The 22,597-nt window shown below is 38.2% G+C and overlaps 1 protein-coding gene across 1 annotated transcript in view; it reads right to left on the minus strand.

The window, feature by feature from the left end:
* baiap2l1b (BAR/IMD domain containing adaptor protein 2 like 1b) overlaps positions 1 to 14,219 on the minus strand; it is a 57,213-nt gene extending 42,994 nt beyond the window's left edge. The window contains exons 1-4 of the mRNA XM_010874228.4: positions 14,109 to 14,219; positions 13,894 to 13,971; positions 7,136 to 7,211; positions 2,555 to 2,641 (exon numbers count right to left, since the gene is read on the minus strand). Coding sequence (XP_010872530.2) covers positions 2,555 to 2,641; positions 7,136 to 7,211; positions 13,894 to 13,944 — 214 coding nt within the window. The 5' untranslated portion in view covers positions 13,945 to 13,971; positions 14,109 to 14,219. The remainder of the gene's footprint in view (positions 1 to 2,554; positions 2,642 to 7,135; positions 7,212 to 13,893; positions 13,972 to 14,108) is intronic.
* Between the last annotated feature and the right edge of the window lie 8,378 nt (positions 14,220 to 22,597).

Below are 22,597 nucleotides of genomic sequence, written 5' to 3' on the forward strand. Positions count from 1 at the left end.
AAATCCCAGTAACTGAGCAGATTGTGAAATACTCAGACCGGCCCGTCTGGCACCAACAACCATGCAACGCTCAAAATTGCTTAAATCACCTTTCTTTCCCATTCTGACATTCAGTTTGGGGTTCAGGAGATTGTCTTGACCAGGACCACACCCCTAAATGCATTGAAGCCACTGCCATGTGATTGGTTGATTAGATAATTGCATTAATGAGAAATTGAACAGGTTTTCCTAATAATCCTTTAGGTGAGTGTTTATTGCAGTTGGACAACTATGCTGGTGGACAGGACAAAATGCATATTTTGAAGAATATAAAAGGGTTTTTAATGTTTATGTTAAAAAATTTATATTTATAATGAGAAAGAAACACATCATGACAGCATGACAGAAATGATCAATGACATCTTTAAAGTATACATGCTTGGTTCATTATATTTGCAACTATATAAGAGGGACACAAAGGTCACCAGTTTTGTAGTAGAATGACTCCCTGCTGTTCTATGCATGTCCCAGAGAGACAAAAACCTACTTTGAAATGCTTGATCACGATGGGTTGAAAAAGGAACTAGAAGAATAAACTTTCAGATTACCTCTCTTTACATGACAGGACAGACCTGGATGTCGTCCCCCAAAATAAATAACTTTTTCACAGTCAGACCGATGATCTACCTCCTAAACCTGGTGAGACTGACAAATGTCTCAATATGCTAACAAACTATCCAAAGACATGGTTTATGTCTCAGAGACACAGTAAGGCAGTAAGCAGGGGTGAGTGATAATAAGAACATAAAGGACTACAGTATGTTTTCCAAACCTCCGGCCTCCAATTTCATTAGGTTAACACTGACAGAGGTTGGTCTTAACATGAAAATGTCCTAAAATGAGTCTTGGAGTTTGCCTTCATTAATAAAATAAGAATAGAACCATCCTTCATGCGGATATTTGAACCCTGGAGGTGGACTAAGGAAGCAACAGAGGAACGGGTGGGTGGAGAGGAGCAGGTGTTTCTCAAGCCTCCACTAACTCTCAAGAGTTTCTGGTTTCTGTGCTCATCCGCGTCAATAAAGCTCAGGTTTCTTTGTGGCAGCTATGACTCAAATTATTCCACAGGTTAGAGACAAAAACAAAAGGCCTGAGACTGCTTCAACTCATGTAGTGATATGGCTTTTTTTTGGAGTAACTGTGAGTGGCTGGGTAGCCTGGCGACTCCAGCCTAGCTGGTGAGTACAGGCACAGCACAATTGATTACACCTGCTGTTGATTGCTTTTGTGTCTCTGTCCTTAAAACCAGGTCAGGGAGTTCAAGTAACCACAGGGAGGCAAATCATGGGCCCCCAGAGAAGGCAAGTGACTGAATGCCTGTAAAAAGAAGCACCAAACACTACAAAAAGGCCAGTTACCTTCCGTTTACCACCGGCTGCGGGTATTCAAGTGTTTGTATAACCCGGAGTTATTAGTATTAGGGACCAGATTTGCTGCGGTACAGGCCTCCCAACAAGTACAGCGATATCCATATAGCGTAAATTCTTTTTTTTCCATTTTTAAAAGTAATGAGCCCCAATAAAACCTGTAGTAGAAATGTTTTGTGTTACTTTAGTTTTCTTTAGGAAGAATTGCCAAAATGGACTGTTCCCTTTGTTGCCAGCAGACAAAAGACTCAGCTCTACTCTCCTGACTAGATCTTATTCCACCAATTCCGCAATTGAAAGGCAGTCATGTCATTGAACCTTTCACATTATTCATTCATTTTAGTTGACCTGCTGGCCACAAATATTCATAAAGCAGAAAATATGTAATGAATAAAGAACAAAATTACATGATTAGACCTAATATTTTCTTGCATGGACCAAGAATAAAATGTATTATGTAACCAAACACATGCCTCTGCTTAACACTGAATTAATCGCTTCAATAGGAGGTTTACGAATTGCATACTGCTGTAGTGTTATATAATATTGATTTCATTTAAAACATATTTGTTGGACTTCTTCAGCCCTTAAAGTTGTCAAACAGGTGTGTAACACACAGTACATAGTATGTAAAAATTACATGCAGTATTTCATTTTTATACATTTTCTAAAGCATTTATATAAAAAAAGTTAAATAATACAGAAACACAGTACATTTAAGGAAATGTTATTTCTTCTAAGTTTATTTCTGGGATAAAAATAAAGTAACTACAGATTTTAAATCATTTTGAACTTTAAAAAGATAAAAAAAGCTTCATAATAGCAATGAGAAATACATGGCCAGTCTGTCCAAAGTAAAATAATCTAAGAGTGGCATTTGTAGAAGCACCAGGCATATTGTCAATAGAATTGGTGTAAAATTATCCTCAAAATGATAATAGAATCCATGTAAATATAATAATAAAGAAGGGATTGAGATCGAGAAGGACGGGACACTGGCGTTTTATTCCTCCTCTATTCCCAAAATCCCTTTCACAAACAAGGGGATAACTGATGAAACCACAAAGATCTATGAGAGATCAAAAAAATACCTACCAAGGGATGTTTTCAGACTTGGTCTGTAATATGGCCAAGGAAGTAAGACTTACCCAACTCCTTGGAGACAGGTGAGACCGCAGCATTCTCCCCAATCTTTGAGATCGCATCGAAGTACAATTTTCCAGCCAGACTCATCGCTGCAAAAACAGACAAAAATATTTTTACAAATGATTTATGATCACAAAGAAAACTGCAATACAGGTTTTAACTATGGCCACATATGCCCCGGATAAATGCTGGAGACAATTAAAACAAAATGTTAGGTGCCTGGTCGGATAACCAAGTCAGTCTATGTAGTCTATGTTACAGAATGTCTTTCAAAGATGTATAATCTTGATCACGCAAGTCCAGAGAACAGTGCCACACATACACAAACTAAGTTGAGCTTGCACAGACAGTTTTTGATGTGGCAAGAACACTTTTAGAGCTTGCAAACCTGGCACTGAGTAAGCTGAAAATTATTGCTGCATGCAGTAAAATAGTCAGAATGCAGACCTTTATTCCTACAGTAGTAGATGTATTAATCTTATAAAAAGGTTTCTTTCTCATACACATACTCACATTTCAAGATCAATAAAAGCAAATAAGGCCATTGAAAACTACAGTGCACAAACACTAGTGGTACTAACTTGTCCTAATATTTTTCCCACAACTGTATTGTAAGATAAAACAAAAGGCCTGCTATTTGTTGATAGTCACAGTGAGAGCAACAACTAAAAGATCAGCCGTTTTATTCAGTATTTTCCATGCATGCCTAACAAAATGTGATGACACAAATCACAATATCCAGCACATTTCTTAAGATACATTTGTTAAATTTTAACCATACAAATGTAGACAAATGCTAAAAATATTATAATGACATTGGGAAAAGTAATTTAAAATGTAGTGCTTCCCAAAAAGTTTTCTATTGCCAGCATATTCACACTCAGAAGATCAGGCACGTTTATGTTGGTCCAGTAGTTGTATAGCAAATTGCCCTGGATGACAAGCAAATAAATGTAGCCATTTCCTTCAAGCAATGGAAGAATACACATGGTGATATGGACCTTAAATGTGAGCTGTGGACAATGTCTCCACTGTAGGTAAGCTAAACATCCAAGTAGTAAGCTAGCTCCACTACCAGCCTAGTACAATACAGTATATAGGTATCTATATCCATTGACAGTAACATAGCATACATACAAAAATAGTTTGTTTGCTTATAGTTATATAACTGTCAGAATAGGCTACAAAAATAGGAATTCCAAACTGCATGTTGTATAATCTTAACTACAATGCCAACAAAGCTAGCTATGAAGCAACTAGCTTAGTATTGTCTATGTGAAAAAGAAAACATTTATTATCCTTAACTTCTTCACCGACTCTGAAATGTGTTTTAAAAAAGAGGTTTGGATTGAATCAAATTCCAAGGTATTTTTAGGAGGGAACATATTGCACAACCGAACCATCAAGGGTAATGTAATGTAAGGTTAAAATCATCTAAATGTTGATTTTTGGATTTCAAAGATAGTACATGTTTTGATTTACTTGCATTTAGCACTGAATTAAGCTCTATTTTGTAGATGTTGGAATTCAGACTACTGTGAGTGTGAATAAGACATGGGCAGCAGCGTACAACACTGGGTCATTAGCATTAAATAAAAATGACAGCGAATGACATATCAATTACATACAAAGTAAATAAAATAATATTGAACCCAGAGGAACTCCTTTGTTAATTACTACAAAAATGTTATTCAACCCCATACGTTCAATAAGGTAAGCTGGAAATGTTTTCCAATCTCCCTCTGAAAGTGTCTGTGTTCTTTTGCCCATATTAATCTTTTCTTTTTATTAGCAAATCTGAGAAGTGGCTTTTTCTTTGCAACTCTGCCTAGAGGGCAAGCATTGTGGAGTCGCCTCTTCACTGTTGACGTTGAAACTAGTGTTTCTTGGGCACTCTTGAATTGAGGACCTGTGAGGCGTCTGTTTCTTAAACTAGACACTAATGTATTTGTCCTCTTGCTCAGTTGTGCACCGGGGTCTCCCACTCCTCTTTCCATTCTGGTTAGAGCCAGTTTGTGCTGTTCTGTGAAGGGAGGTGTACACAACATTGTACGAGATCTTCAGTTTCTTTGCAATTTCTCGCACAGAATAGCCTTCATTTCTCAGAACAAGAATACTTTCAGAAGAAAGTTTTGTTTCTGGTCATTTTGAGCCTGTAATTGAACCCACAACTGCTGTTGCTCTAGATACTAGCTGTCTATTTACCAAAGACTCCAGAATTTTTGCTAGAGAAGGCAATTTTGCGATTGATAACTATTGTCCTATGTTGCTAGTATCCCCACCCTTATGTAGTGGCAGCACATTGGTGATTTTCCATACTTTTGGTATTTGGCAGCATCAATACAAAGGTTAGACCAGAGAGTCATGTCCGTCTTGTGAGAAGAAACAAAGAAAATAAAGGACAATTAAGAGTTGCACAGTTGTACCCGTGTCTTCCTCAAATATCTCCTCCAGCTTAAGTATTGTCACAGTGCTTCAAAAACATGTTCCTGAAATATAGTTGTTTGGTTTACCTTTGTTAAAGTTCCCTTCTGCTTTGTTTTTGGGTAAACACAATCACTTGAATTTGCCTTGGATTCATTTGGTCTTGGTATTTTTCTACCATCCCGCTTATTTGTTTGTGACAGAACCCTAACCGATCACACAAACTTTGTACATAGTTTCTCTCAGCTGTTGAAAAGTCAGGCTATGATGTTAGCCTGATGTCAAGCAATCTGATCAGGAGCCCTTGGCCCTTCCCCCTCTAGGGGTTCCTCATACTCGACCACCACAGATCACTGGAATAGAAGAACCTACCATAGCCCTGTGCACAGACATGCTAGTTAATGAAGAAACCTCTGAACAAAGTCCCCAAACCTGGCATTTTAACAGGGGTGTGTCTTGACTTCTTTGCAAAAGCACTCCAAATCTGTCAACTTGCGAGGACATCTCCTGTGCACAGCCCTCTTCAGATCACCCCACAGATGTTCAATTGGATTCAGGTCTGGGCTCTGGCTGGGCCATTCCAAAACATTAATCTTATTCTGCTTAAGCAATTTTTTGTGAATTTGGATGTGTGCTCTGGGTCGTTGTTGTGCTGAAAGGTGAACTTTATCTTCAGCTTTCTAACGGACGCCTGAAGGTTTTGTGACATAATTGCCTGGTATTTGGAACTGTTCATAATTCTTCCACCCTGACTAAGGCCTTGGTTCCAGCTGAAGAAAAACAGCCCTAAAGCATGATGCTGCCACCACAATGCTTCACTGTGTAGTGTTGGAATTATGGCCATAAAGTTCAACCTGGGTTTCATCAGACCATAACTCGTTTTCCCACACGCTTTTGGGGGACTTGATGTTTGTTTTTGCAAACTTCAGCCGGGCATGGATGTTATTCTTTGTAAGAAAAGGCTTCCATCTTGCCACCCTACCCCATAGCCCATTCAAATGAAGAATATGGGAGATTGTTGTCACATGCAGCACACAGCCAGTACTTGCCAGAAATTCCTGCAGTTCCTTTAATGTTCCCTGACCAGTTTTCTTCTTGTCTTTTCATACATTTTGAAGGGACATCCAGTTCTTGGTAATGTCTCTATTGTGCCATATTTTCTCCACTTAATGATGACTGTCTTCACTGTGTTCCATGCTATGTCTAATGCTTTGGAAATTATTTTGTACCATTCTCCTGACTGATATCTTTTAACAATGAGATCCCTCTGATGCTTTGGAAGCTATCTGCGCACCATGGCTTTTGCTCTGAGATGCCACTAAGAAAATGTCAGGAAAATCCTTCTAGAACCGCTGAACTTTATTTGTGATTAATCAGAGTCACTTTAAATGATGGCAGGTGTGTAATGACTTCTAACATGAGTTTTGAATGTGATTGGTTAATTCTCCTGTGCACAGCCACATCCCCAGTTATAAGAGGGTGTGTGCACACTTAACGCAACCAGGTTATTGTAAGGGTTTTATTTTTCATTTTTCCCCCTCAAAGATTTCAGTTTGCTTTTCAATTGAATTGATAATTCATATTATAGGTCACATTAAAAGTGGACAAGGTTTTGACATGATTTATATTTGTCTCCTTCTTTTACATCCCAAAAACCTGGCATTATAACAGGGGTGTGTAGACTTTTTATATCCACTGTATCATATTTGGTTATTGGGAAGAGAACTAAGATCAGATGTTTAATCAATGAAAACAAAAAAACTAAATGTCAGCCAAGTTCCAGTACACTCCAAAGGCTTCCACTGTGTGGCCACTGGCAGTGGGAATGACAATCTGATTATTTAGATGAATACATCCAGTGGGATACCAGGCTCCTTGTCTACCTGGGTGGCAGGGATTTCCTGGTCCTTCCTGGGATTTCCTGGTCTCAGCACACCCTCAGGCAGTTCGTGAGCCTGCCCTTACTGTCCAACCTGACTTACTAGTTGAAAGTGCAGTAGATAAAAGCAAAATGGCTTTGCACAGATGCAATCATTCTAAGTAATTGCATAATGTGCAGGCAATGGTTTGTACCAGAAGCTCTACTGAATACCCTCGGATGATAATAAAATACAACCCAATCAAAAACAGCACAAAGCAGTAATCAGACAGCTACTCACATGCAACTGATTTCTCGTAGCTCTTTCCCAAGTTGACAAGGTTCCTCAACCCAGGGTTGAACTGTTCCATTACATTCTAGAAAAAAAAGAGAATATTGGTAATTACATTTGGCCAAATGGTAACCAAACTTGTATCCACAAAAAAATTATTGTTGTTAGGGCCCTAGAATTTCCATTTAGCAGATTTTTATTTTCTTTATTAAACCTTTATTTAACCAGGAAAGGCTCATTGAGATTAAACATATATTTTCCAAGAGTGTACTGGCCAAAAGAGTCAGCAATAAGACATTATATAAAAATGAAAAAATACATTATAACAAATACAGGTACTATAATAAGAAAAACAAAAAGCCATAATTTATAATCATAGAAAGAGCTAATTAAAAACATTGACAAGTCAAGGAATCAGCCTCAAAGCCAGGGGCTGGAGGGTGTCAGGTTTGGGGACCACACGATATCGTCTCTGCTCTTTGTGGATGATGTTGTCGTGTTGGCCACTTCAAACCAGGACCTTCAGCATGCACTGGGATGGTTTGCAGCAGAGTGTGAAGCGGTTGGGATGAAAATCAGTACCTCCAAATCCGAGGCCATGGTCCTCAGTCGGAAAAGGGTGGCTTGCCCACTTCAGCTGGGTGGAGAGTTCCTGCATCAAGTGGAGGAGTTTAAGTATCTAGGGGTCTTGTTCACGAGTGAGGGAAGGCTGGAACGGGAGATTGACAGACGGATCGGTGCAGCTTCTGCAGTAATGCGGTCGATGTATCGGTCTGTCGTGGTGAAGAAAGAGCTGAGCCGCAAGGCGAAGCTCTCGATTTACCGGTCAATCTACGTCCCTACTCTCACCTATGGTCATGAGCTTTGGGTCATGACCGAAAGTACAAGATCCCGGATACAGGCGGCCGAAATGAGCTTTCTCTGCAGGGTGGCTGGGCGATCCCTTTGAGATAGGGTGAGAAGCTCGGTCACCCGGGAGGAGCTCAGAGTAGAGCCGCTGCTCCTCCACATCGAGAGGGGTCAGCTGAGGTGGCTTGGGCATCTGTTCCGGATGCCTCCTGAATACCTTCCCGGGAAGGTGTTCCGGTCCCGTCCCACCGGGAGGAGACCCCGGGGAAGACCTAGGACACGCTGGAGGGACTAAGTCTCCCGGCTGGCCTGGGAACGCCTCGGTGTACCCCCGGAAGAGCTGGAGGAAGTGTCTAGGGAGAGGGAAGTCTGGGCATCTCTGCTTAGACTGCTGCCCCCGCGACCCGGCCCCGGATAAGCGGAAGAAGATGGATGGATGGACTTGAGAAGAATGAAACATGAAGCTACCAGGAACCCATTATCCTCCAGTGCCTCCAAAGGTGGAGGAGGGGTACTGGTATGGGCTGCTATCATTAAGGATGAGGTGGTTGGACCTTTTCGGGTTGAAAAGGTCAAAAAAAAGTCCAGCTCGAACTCCCATGCCTACTGCCAGTTTCTGGAAGATACTTTCTTCAAGCAGTGGTACAGGAAGACATCCTCACCATTCAAGAAGGCCATGTTCTTTATGCAGGACAATGCTCCATCACATGCATCCAAGTACTCCACAGCTTGGCTAGCAAGCAAGGGCCTCAAAGATACCCGAATAATGACCTAGCCCCCTTCATTACCTGACTTAAATCCTATTGAGAACTTGTGGACTCTTCTCAAACATGAGATTTACAGTCAGGGAAGACAATACACCTCTTTGAACAGCATTTGGGAGGCTGTGGTTGCAGCTTCAGTGAAAGTTGATCATGAATAGATCAAGAAACTGACAGACTGCATGGATGGAAGGCTCATGGCAGTGATTGAAAAGAAGGGTGGCTATATCAATCACTGAATATTTTTAAAAGGCCAGAGATGTTATTTATTTTTCATTTTGTGTTACGTATTTGTTGCACTTACTCTAAAAATGTAGAATAAACAAGTGAGTTGGAGAAATTATTTTTGTTATTTAGTTAATTCTGCACACTATTTGTTGCCTAATAATTGTGCACACTTATATATTCCCCTGAGAAAGATCCAAACAGATGTTCAATTATATTTTGGTTTGACTGAGAGGACTGTGTTTCTTCAACAATAAAATAAATCTTGAGGATAACAATCTGCCTAATAATTTTGCATGCAGTGTATATCCACAGTTATATCACAAGTGCAGTTATATAACAAGTGAAATTACATCCACAGTGCAGTTACAATCCACAGTGCAGTTATTTGCACCGTGCAGTTATATCCACATTGCAGGCGGGTTTAAGGTCATAAAATATTGTTTGGATAAAGGGCAGGTAAGGGCAAGTTGAATGCCTCTTTTCACTCCATGTGAAATGATCTTAACAACACTAAGCAGACTGTATATGCTACAGCAGCATTTTCTAAATGTTTGGCTTTAGGGTCGGTGTGGGCTTCAGAATTTCCCTTCTTCCATATAGTCTGGCAGTTGCGGATGGCTAATTTGGAATTATGGGCCTGTGTGGGTGAAAAAACAACTGACCTGTGCACCAGTACTGCCTAGTGTGCTTACAAGGAGGTGTGATATTAAAAACGGAATCATAAATGAAACAGATATCACAGACTTTGGAGACAATGTAGCGTAATTGGCCAAAAAAATAAAAGTAACAGGCCCTTATGTTGTTTTGTCCCTGGGCCTGGCAATGTGGCAGTCAGTAAGTGATCGAGTCAAACAGACCAGGAACACTCTCCGGGGTCTAGGGCTGCTTTGGCCTTCTCTTAAGGGTGTAAAGAGCACCATAAAAAGACGACTGCACGAGCATAACCTCTGAGGGTTTACAACAAAATGCAAACCACTGCTAAGCCTTAAGAATAGAATGGCAAGGTTAAGAAAGTTAAGGGTGGAGAAAGGAAGGAACTGCTCATGATGTTAAGCATACCACCTCATCGGTGAAACATAGTAGAGGTAGTGTCATGGACTTTCTTTGACAAATATTGCAATTACAGTAATGATTTGTGATTTTCAAACATGGTGCAAACAGTGTAGATAATCTCACTTTAAAACAGAGATCATAGCCTACATAAATGTGCTATCAAGCTGAATACAAATCAAGTGTTGTTTATTTAACACCTATTACCAATTTGAAGGTGCAGCCTGTGTCAAAAGACTGAACCAGGCTATTCCTTTAACTACTTATTTAATGCAATGGCGTCTGCAGCGTTTGCTATGTTTGTGCTGTTGCCAGCTGGTTAGGCAAAATGTCTCAACCCTCGAGGTATATTTTACTGTTGTTTGTAGGCACCGATATTGAAGCCATGTATGGCTGCAACTGGGTCACTTGTCTTTATTTATGTTACTGAGGACCACAGCAGCAGGATTAATTCTGAAGTGTCCAGAAACAGATGTCCTGCTCAGATCCAACCAAATGTCTCAAATCTCATTATACAGTACTTCACCTTGCAGCAGGACAATGACCCCAAGTATAAGTCAATTACCCAACCTGAATCCAATAAAGCATGCATTCTCTTGCTAAACCCAATACTGAGGCCAAAAACGCCCCAAAACAAACAGGTACAGATGACAGGGCTGGCAGAGCATCACCAGGTAAGATACCCAGGGACTGGTGATGTCTAAGGCTTGTAGACATCAGGCAGTCATTCAATGTAAAGTATTTACAAGTCTAAATACGTTTTATAAAATACAACGTTCATGAATTCAAAAGGCCTGTAATTACTACACAGTTTACAGTTCATGGTTACAAACACCCTCAAATTAAGGCTGACAGTTTGCAGTTTAACTTCTCAGCCATTGTTTTCTTTCATATGCATTGAAATACCAAAACAAAACTTGTGTTACCATACAAATACTTATGGAATGCTCTGTATATGTTTGTTAGTGCTTTAATGCATTAGTTATCCTCTAAGTGCTTGTTCCCAGTTAACTTCCTGGTAGGGAGAATAGTGTGGGACTTTCTGAGCCTGTTGTGGGTTACTGTGATGTCAAAATCGTAAGAGAAGGGAAGTAAAATTTGTTAAATAAAACAATGTCTGTGTGTTTGGTGACGGCGTTAAGCTGCCCAGAAATGAAGCATTTTTCTTCATCTTTTTTTTATGCAGTACTTAACGGCTACATGATACATTCAATCTTGCAATAAGGAAATTATCATATTACTAGGACTTTTTCGGTAACAAAAGGGGGCTTAATGGTGGATGTGTTTTGTGGCATGGTCAGGGGTGTGGCAAAAGCAGTGGCAATGTAGGCCTGTCACCCTACAGAAGTTTGAAGTTTAGAGGCCCCTCTTTACATCGACAACATTCAAGACATTTTCTTGAAATTCTACCCATTTCTCCAAAAAGCTGTTTGATTTTATGAAAGATTTTGTTAATACAGTACTGTGCAAAAAAAATGCTGTAAAGTAAGAATTATTTCAAAAATAGACATGATAACAGATTATATTTATCAATTAACAAAATGCAAAGTGAGTGAACATAAGACAAATGTACATCTATCAACATTTGGTGTGATCACCCTATGCCTTCAAAACAGCATGAATTCTTCTAGGTGCACATGCACGCAGTTTTTGAAGGAACCCCGGCTGGTAGGGTGGCCCAAACATCTTGGAGAACTAACCACAGTTCTGTTTAATTTTTTGTATTTTCAAAAGTTTTTATACCAATTAATACTGCACTTAACTTGAATAATGGGAATATCTGATGGGTTAAGAAAATATTTCATAGGTTGACTTCTGATATTACAATGAATATGAGAAAGATCTTTGGCAAGCATGGAGCTTAACCCTCTAACAAAATTAAAATGCATACTGATTAAATCTGAATGTAATATTTAGTCAGTTGTATACTCCAGACATAGTTCATTTGGAAATTTACACATTCTAAATATAAATAACTGTTAAAAATAATTGACACCAATATATATAACTTTTCTTTTCCAACTTGGACATAACTGGTCAAATTATTTTTACAATAACGGTAGTCAGTTATTGCTAAATATAGTGATTGGGTAGAACATGATCGTGCAAAATGTCCAGCATTCCAAGTTATTACATTTATTAATTTTGCTAGATAATTTCACAAGCATATTACTTTGATATTCTAACTGGGCTAGCCAAAATGTGTTATATCTGCAAATATCAGAGTAACTCACCATTGCTCCATGGAATTTACCTCTGGGAAAAATCTTTACATGGAAGTGCATCAAGCTCATCTCAAAGTTCACTTTACCCAGTATAAGCCACGCCCACTAACATGTGAGCCAGGCAAAATGCTGCGTTTTCATGTGACCTATAAGACTTTACAGAGAGAAATAAACTCACATCACTGAAAACTTGACTAATCACCAATTAAATAGTGTAGACTTCAGTTACTAGAGATTCACTTGCCTCAAGTAAAAATGTAGTGTTCACAAACACCAGAAAGACCATAATGAACCCACTCGTCACAAAGTAAGGTTTGCTTTCTTAAGAAAACACATCAGTGCCGTGATGACAGAGGTTGAAGAGGGCTCAGCAAGATATATTGACGTAAACCATGTGTTCCATTGCCTTCTTCTGACGGAGTTCATTTTAGTTTGGCTTTATGACATGAGTTGGTTTTAAAGTGAAAAGTTGTGCATCTTGAAAGCATGGTTGAACTGTTTATTAGCACCACAACAATGATGGTCTACTTGTGCAAATGGAATTTCTTTACAGTCAAGCAGCCCCTAACAGCAAAAAGCATTACTGGTGTTGATCAATCCAGCGATCAGTCAGTTCACAAAAGTATAATTTTCCTTCAAAACTAACTATTAAATAAACTATTAGACCAGTTAACCATTTAATTTATCAGTGATGATGTCAGTGTACTTCAGTTAAAGCTGCCTGCTATATTTACCGTTCCCTACAGTATTTTTCCCTATTAGTCTCAAATGTAGCTACAGGTTCATTAAGCACACCATGGAATTCTGGATGAATTCAAAAAAAATAAATCTAACTGCCATTTCAAGTAATTTAGACTAGAGCATCAATTGTTCAATTAGTATTTTTTTTTAATAAAACAAATACGGAAACACATGTTTTTGATTAATTGAAGAAGTTAACAATAGATTAATCGATTATCAATATTTTATTTTAGTTGGGAAGTAGAGGAGATAGTAAAATGTATCAAATGTAGTTAGTTGTCTGTTCTCTCTAACCACCACCCAGACCCTGCCCATGGGTAGCCAATGAAATCCTAATAAGTTCGTGACAGCGCATTAGCAGTTTAATACTTTATAAAAGCTATAGCTCAAACGACCCTTGTTGATTGACAGGGTGTAAATAAGTCTGATTATTTATCAGGGGTTCATGGGGTAGTTAAAGAATCCTCTTAAGACAGAAGTATCTCTGTCCTAACATAATGTGCGCAATGCCTTTAGTATGTCAATATGTCAGCTGTACAGTATAGCATAATGGCAGTAGTATCTACTTCTGGCGAAAGACCTATACAGTATTTGGGTGTAACATGAGTTATCAAGGGTGTCATCACCTACTGAAAGTTAATCCACTCAAATGTGACACCATTTTTTAATTAAAACTACTTTTTGACAGGTGAAGTAATTTCTCAATATATAAAAAAACTATCAACATTGCAAGTGTATGGACTTGTTTTCAAGGGAAACCACCAAACACCATAGGTTTTAGCGTTCATAGGTCGTTAGAAACTGATCCAAATTAGCAACACGAGGTATTATGAATTCATGTTGTATATTGAGAGGCGCACCTGTTGGAAAACACGACACGGTAGCTATAATGTAGCATAACTGGTTCGTTTACCTTGTATGTGTTTTCAGTGAGCTTGTTCACCTCTTCAGGGTCACTCGACATGGCAAGCTTTATCTCCGTAAGACGTCCCTTAAAACAGTAAAAAAAAATGTCTGAATTAACTCCCAAGACAATCAATCAATATAAGTGATAGCTATCGGCTCATCGAATACTTCATAGCCAGCGTTCGCTTCACATAGACTACTGAGAATACGAAATCTTAATACCTTTTAGACTACCCGGTAAACAAGTTGTTCATGAAAAAATAAAGCCAATTGCAGGGAAGTACAACGGTCCGTTCCTAAAGGACTATGTGGGATGAGCTGTCAAACTTCTGCGTCGTCAACAGGGAGGAGGTAACATGATGCCACGTTCACAACTACTCGGAACAAGGATCTCGAACATCTCCGACTCGTAAATACTGGGCATTATGGCAATGGCATGCCAATTTTTTATTTCACTTCATATTTACAGACTGGATTTAGGTAAAACATTGTGGGTGAGGTGGATTGTATGTAAACATTTAGTTTCGAAAAAACATGTTTTTTAAACCTCCCATTTGGGCTGGATGTTTAATTTGTTGTTTATACTGTATGTGCATAATCAATAACCACTAACATACCTCAAGCATGAAATTCCAAGTTGGAAAACGTGTGGGTTTGATGACGTGACACATGTCGTAGTGCAACATTTTCGAGGACCTTTCACGGCTCGACAGCGCGACTTTTACAACTAGTGGCCAAAAATTCTGGAATGAATATTTAAGTAATATTAGATACGTTATATACACATTTTCAGGCCTTTTAGGCTTTGTATTCAAACCTGCTCTCTTCCCCTTGCTTCTCACTTGCACTAGGTTTTAGTTTTACTTTTAGTCAACCAGCTTAAACTCAATAAACAATATTGTTTTGTATATATTTGAAAGATATTCCATAGCAATTTAGATCAAACTGAATGCCTACACTGTTAAGTGCTTGTTTTCTCACATGAACAGAAATTAAGTGAACTGTGTAGAAATGTATAAACCAGAAAATTACAGTGAGATTTCACATGCCCTGTCTGCCAATGATCGTTGCAACGCTGGGGCAGGGCAGCGATGATGGCAGCATGATGTCACTCATCTCTTTTCCTTCCATGGCATCTTCTTCTGCAGGTTCTGTCTCTGCCCCAAACTGCTCGTCTGGAGCCTTTAAATACATTCCCGGATGAGATCCTGATGGGAGGCAGCTGTACCCTGCTTACTTCCTTGGGAATGTTACGGCTCCTGACAGCATTTTCCTTTGGGAGTGTTGGTGCAAAGCTGATGCAGGTAAGGTCGCGTTTGTTCCAAAGCACTTAAACAATTTCTGTGTGAATAGAAATTGTGAAACACTATCACTCCACTATTACTGCAGATAATGTATTACAGACATTATCTAATATAAAAATTGGGACATGTTGTGACATGTTAGTAGCCGCTAGGCTACTAACAAACTCTAAGTATATTTTTAAGGATGATATATGTTCAATCAATCAATCAAATGTATTTATAAAGCCCTTTTTACATCAGCAGTTGTCACAAAGTGCTTTTACAAAACACCTGGCCTTATATATGTTGCACTCATATATCTCGACTACATGTGTATGCACCTGTGTATGCACCTGTCGATCTGCCCCCTCCCTCACCTCTCTTTGCTGTAACCTCTCAGTCTCTCCCCACTATTATGGATCAGAAATTGACAATGCTTTTTTCGAGCAAACAGCACTTTATACACTTTTTGAGTGATAGAAAAATATGTCCTGGCAACAGAAATCAGTCAACATTTTTAATGACCGATCATCCTCTTTCCACCCGCCCTTCATCCACACAATATTAACAAGTCTGTCATCACTATTTACCCTACTTTTGTGAACTACAATATCACAATAACAACATTAGGTTGTACTGATAGCAGCACCAGCAGACATACTGCATTTTCTCAAAATTATAAACACATTTTTCTCACCATTTTAACTAAACCCCAGACTTTTCACACAATGTTAACTATTGTACTCAAAAGCACTTTATCTGACATGTAATTGCAACTTTGTTGTTACTAGTCACAAAAGCATCTAATAAAGTCATGTAAAGAACTACACCCCCTGGAAAGTACTTTTTTTCTTTTCTTTACATATTTGGACAGATTTATATTTGAGCTAAATTTCAGCCACACTCATTGATAAATGTAACTCAATTTAATAAATCACACACATTAAATAAAACTTAGAAAGTGTGTATGCAATTACCCTTTTTGACCATCATTGTAGTAAAATAATTATAGCCAAAGTTTATTTTTTAACACTGATAAAATATTTTTGTGTAAGTACAATGTCTTATTTTGTTTGATAAGTCTGGGTTCAATCAATATGGTGTGTTTATAGTTTTGAGGAAATGTAGTTCACATTCAGGAAATGTGTATGAGCAGTTCTGAAAAACTGTAATGGGAACAAAAGCTGGGACATACTGTTCCCTTACTATCCACCAGATGTCAGTAGCTGACAAATTATTACAGGTCTATTCAGGGCTTCATATTTGCTGAAAAGGGTAACTGGATACATCTACAATTCTAACATGGACCTAATACAAGGTCTCATTACAATCTAATATTAGAAAAATCTTAACACTCAACCTCTGCATGGTATTATCCTTGTCATATATACCTTTAAACTCTTCCCACATTTAGCACAACAGCAGTGTACATGGACTAAACTGGGGTTGATGTTTCGTTGCTTAGACACACAATGACCTCATATTTCAAAATTCATGAATTTCCTCACTCAAAATCAACCACCAGCAAAACTCTATTCAATAACATCACATTTTTATATACACTTTTCAAAACCAATTTAATTTCAAAACAGAACTCAAATGTAGATTGCAATATGTTATATTTCTACATAACTATATTCAGAATATTATAAAAAAACTTAACCACAGCAAATTCCCATTTTAGCTGAAGATCTATCCAGGTGTTTATTCTTTTAAAATGTTATTACATCTATACAAAATGGGCACTTATTTTTGAACATAAAAAAGACCCAGCCATGTCCATAGAATCAGATGACCCTCATGAATGCTGGCTGCCTGGAGATATCTGGGGAATGTTGCCAGGGATGGACCAGGTATGAAAGAAGTTTGTTCCATGGGTATTGAGGACAAAAGATATGATGTGAGTGAGAACCTGTGGCCAAATGCAGGAGGCAGGGTTGACTAGTATTGCTGTATTTGTATCTATATCTGTATTAATTGTTAGATATCCTATGTATAGTGTGCACATTGTCATGAATTACAGTACTGGAATTACTGTTGTTTCATTTAGAGTTTTTGGAATTACTCTTTTCAAAAACACTGTAAAAATGAACCAAATTGAACCACACTGCAGCATTTCTGACTCATTCCTGTAACATACTGCAGTACACACTACACAGTAAAGATGTACCATTTCAATTTTTTACTGAAATGTTGGGTTGTGTGATAAATATAAACCAACATTGATACAAGATACATACTGGTATCTAAATATTACATATTGTAATGTTATCTGTTGTTAGCCTTTTGTGGGTAATTGTGTTATTAGTGACACTATAAGAGAACTTTTGATTGTGTTACGGTAAAATTAGTTGATTTTGAGACATGTAGTGTTTTGGTTAATGTATTGCAGTTTGTTTGTGAGCTTAACAGCTGTACCAAGCTGCATGGTCGTATAGAGAACTGTGTGAAGAGTTGAAGTCAGTATTAAGAAATGCATGTAACTATTAGTAGAAAAAAAAAGGTTTTCTCAATCGCTAACACACTAAAACTGGTTCAAAGAACAACATACACAAAATCATTATGCAAGGAAGATCATTTATACCAACCCTTATTCACACCAGTTTTCACACACATCTCTTTTCTATTTGTAAAAAGCACATAACTCTTAAAACACATTCGTCATCAAAAAACAGTCCCATTCAATGATGCAAAATCAAATCTGTTTTAACACTGTTTTAACACAGTTTTCACAATGTAAACATTACCCATAATTATTAGTCTTTCAAGAAATTAGGATATTGACATAAAAAGGGCCAAGGTCAAGCTCACATTTGTTTAGGAGGAATGGATGACAACATCAGAGAGAAAGGTAGGAGGAGTGAGAATGACAGGAGATGGAAGAGGAAGACAAACAACGATCTATTATTAATACTGTATTGGACCATTTTCTTGTACATAGTATGACAATGAAGGAAGCTGGACTGAAAGTCCAGGTAAATCTGACCCATTTCCCTGTTACATCAATTGTCTGGACTACTGTTTAACCTTTATTTTATTAGGTAAGTATGCAGATCACATACACTTATTTACAGCAATGACCTGGGAGCAATTAAAAGACTTGCTTTGGGACAAAAGTGACATGGTTTTTCACCTTTGGTATTAGAACCAATAGTCTACCCTGCCACCCAGTGCTAACCAAGTAACATGTTTTTCACTCTGTGCTTTAAGCAGTACAGTATGCATTACAACAAGCAGCACAGTACAAGAACATTACATTAATTTGAGACTTGTACTCAAATAGTCAACTTCAAAATCACTAACACACTAAAACTGGTTCTATGAATAATATACACAAAGCAATTTAGCTAAATTCCACAAGGAATACTGTTTACCCTAACCCATAAGCAAAATTCACCTGTTTTCACTCAAACCTCTGCTTCATTCAGACTTGTTTGCTAAACTATTTACTCAGCTGTCTTTTTAAAGCACGATTATCACCATTTTGTCATTTAGAAAACACTTGCCATTTAATAACAAAACTCAAATCATTTCACTTCTTACACTCAATAAACAGTTTTGTTGAGGTGTAAATTCTAACAAGCATTATTAGCTACCAAGCAATCAGGAAGTTGACATTAATAAAAAGGGCCACAGGTAAACTCAGTAGATTTTTGGAACAACTGATGACATCATCAGAGAGGAAAAGGAAGAATGTGAGGTGGTGGGTGAGGGGGACGATGAGAATGAAAAACAAATATTCTCTAATGACATTTGCAAAACTGTACTAAACCATGTCCTTGTATGTGGTGTGTTGAAGAGGTGAGCTGGGCTGAGAGTACAGCCAAACTTCAGACGTTTCATTTTTGCATCAATTGTCCTTTTAGAAATGAAAATAGGTTACTTACTCTTAAAAGTTATCTAACTACTGTGCTGAGCACCATTTCCTGTACTCTGAATCTGTATGCATGTGCACACTCAGGACAGTTACATGAACTTCATAGACATAGAATATAGATTCAAATTCTATTAAATGCATTTTTTTTTCTAGAATTGAGAGACACCCATTTATGGTGATAGACAATTAATGATTTCTGAGGCCCAAGAATTAGCTGTTATTTGGGGGGCAAAACAACCTTACACATTTACAGAAATCCAGTCAGGTGGAATAATTCAAGACAATGGCATTGTTTCAAGATATATACACTGTCTGAAAAGATATGGACTGAGAAGAGAAAATATCTGCCCAAGATCAGATACAGGATGCAGAGGTAGAACAAACAGTCTATTATATCATGCAAAGTACAAATTCATAAAGCAAATTGTGGAACCCATTATGGATATTGATGAATTAATACCAATTATTTTCACCAGTGTGCAATCAGTATGAAGTATTTTCCACAGTGTTTTCTGCTTTTGATAAACTACGAAATGTTCATTAGCAGTTGTGAAAACTGCAATTCACCCTTGTGCTGGATTTGCTTTTAGACTATTACATGACTTGCATAATTTCAGGCCATGTGATTTGAGCACCAGTTTCAAATCTATTTGCTTCAGTTACCCTCAAATGAAAAAGAGGAAGATAAATGGCATGCATACAGATTTATAAAAGCAAATTTAAAGAACCTTTGACTGTAAATGCCAGTTAAAGTCACATTCATGAATGTGTGTCCAGGGGGAAACCCAGAGCAGATAGGATAGAATGGGATATGAGTTCAGGGCCTCTGGTACTATTTGAACTATTATATTCCCACACTGCCTTTTTACTTTCTGGTGACAATGACATGCTTTATTACTTCCTGAATTGATGTTGGAATGAGAAAGTTGTAAGTCTGTCTTATATAAAATAATTATTAAAAGCTATTTTGCAAATTGCTTCAGGTTTTGCAATGGGAGATCACGTTTCAGTTTGTGATGGACAGTCCCACATTATGGCCTGTTGTTCTTCAGCAAAACATGTTAACATGTTTTAAATATGAAAATATTGGGGGGAAAAGACTGAAGCAATTTCAAGTATGTTTTTCAAGTAGTCCAGTGATAAATTCTCATCTGTACCTCTCAGGATTAAAACACAACTAATTCGTAAACTGCGTTCATGTTCAGTATAAACATAAATCTTTGGAATTAAGTTCACTATTAACATATCCCCATATTGGTCTTATAACTCGCTATTGTGTTGCTTAATGTTCTGATATTATGTTGGACTTTCAATGACAAAATGCCCCAAAACATACTGGACCTGCACCTCTAATAAAATCAGAAAACAGCCTCACAGTCAAGCGCTTTTATTGTACTAGATTGCTAAGAGCTGTCTATTACTGCCTGAATCCTATAATACATTTCATTTGTTTCCTTTTTATTGGTGAACAATTATCAATGACAAATTACCTGATGATTCAATATGTGTGTCTACAAATTCTTTCATAGGGTGAAGGCTTTTTTATTCACTGTAGTTTCTATTTTTTGTGTATGAACCTTTCCACTTCATAAAATTATGAGAGATGTAACAGAAAAGGGGCAAAGTATTTCTTGGAGTGTATTTGAACATACATATTTTAATGAGTTCATGTTGGTCAAATATGGAAGTTTCACTTTAAGATAACAAGCTTGCACAGTTTTTCTCATTACCCCAGACCAACGCTCAGTTCCTTATTGGATCCCAGAATTTCAGATCTGAAGGACCCATGAAGACCTTTAGGCCTAATAAAGGATTGCCTGCCACTCTTTCATGTCTGCATAGCGGTCAGCTGATGGAAGTAGTACACGCATCTAGCTTTAAATGAATGAAATGTTTGTAATGCAGTCGTGGTTGGGAATTGTAGCTACCAACTCAGATCAAAATGAAATGAAAATGAAATGCACAATATTGTTTTTCTAACCTTAACCACACGCATTATATAAGCCTAGCTGTTTTAGTTTAATCCTCCCCCAAACTTCAAACCTAACTGGACCTGTTAGCAAATCACGAACGTAAAGCATTGTTTGTATTTCAGCACTTCCTTCCACGGACATGCGCATTCGGGAGTCAACGTCACCAACACCGATTAACTCTACATACATAACTTATATATGTGAACCAGAACATGTAATTGGCAATATTGTATATTGTAGGTGCACTTTCATATTTAAAGGATCGTGTTACTCTGGGCATGAAGATCAGGTTAGGTTGCATCATCACCTTGGAAACATCGAATGCAAACAAATTGCAGAACAGATGTGAGGAAATAGCCCACCCGCTTGGCTGATGCCAAGGCCATGAGCAACACCAGTGCTTAGGGTAAGATTTAATCAGGTGCCACCTCTAAATGCACGGGTGCATTAAGCATGGGGTCAGGTCCCAGACTGGGATGGAAGGCCAAGGTTACGGTCACAAGACTGGGCAGACTTGGATTAGTATTCATAATAACACAAGTCACCCGCCTGTGGGGAGACAAACATGGGAGGACCTAAAACCGTACCGATTCCCCACAGCGATTGCAAGGTAAAGAATATTCCACTTCTTTGCCTTAAAAAACTGCTGGGTTGCTTTCACAATATGTTTTGGGTCATTGTCCATCTGTAAAGTGAAAGCCGTCCAATCAACTTCACTGAATTTGGCTGAATCTGAGCAACCCTATACACTTAATTTATCGTCTGTTTCTGTCTTCTGTCACATCATCAATAAACACTAAAAATTGGAAGTCATGGGTGTTGTGAAGTCTCTTTATAGTGGACTTGGATAATGATATGCCTACCTCCTGGAGAATGTTCTTCACTTGGCTGGATATTGTCATGGGGTTTTTATTGACCATGGAAGGGATCCTACGATCATCCACCACTGTTGTCTTCCGTGGACATCCAGGCCTTTTTGTGTTGCAGAGCGCATCAGTGCATTCTTTTTTTTCTCAGAATGTACCAAACTGTTGATTTGGCCACTTCTAATGTTCCTGCTATCTCTCTGATGGATTGTTCTTTTTTTTTTTTGCATTGAGAGCTCCTTTGACCACATGTTGTGGGTTCACAAAGTTTGCCTGTTTCACTTGCGTTGAGAGTTCCTTTGCCCGCATGTTGTGGGTTCACAGCAACAGGTTCCAAATGCGAATGCCACACCTGGAATCAACCTTTTACCTGCTTAACTGACAAAGAAATAACGACGGAATAGCCCACACCTGTCCATGAAACGGCTTTTGAGTCAATTGTCCAATTACTTTTGGTACCTTGAAAAATAAGGAGCTACATATTAAAGAGCTGTATTCTTAAACACTTCCTCCAATTTAGATGGGAGACTTTAGGCCCATATTCATTATTTAACTGTAACCTTAACCTATTTTGGTAAACAGACAGAATGACAAAACATGTGTCAGTGTCCAATTATTTCTGCACCTAACTGTACAGTATCTGTGTTTTGCCCTTACTCTTTCTGGCCTTTCTCTGGGCCTTTCTCCAATTTCCAGTCTTATATCTCTGCTA

The sequence above is a fragment of the Esox lucius genome, chromosome 11, assembly GCF_011004845.1.
Source record: "Esox lucius isolate fEsoLuc1 chromosome 11, fEsoLuc1.pri, whole genome shotgun sequence".
Taxonomy (NCBI): Eukaryota; Metazoa; Chordata; class Actinopteri; order Esociformes; family Esocidae; genus Esox; species Esox lucius.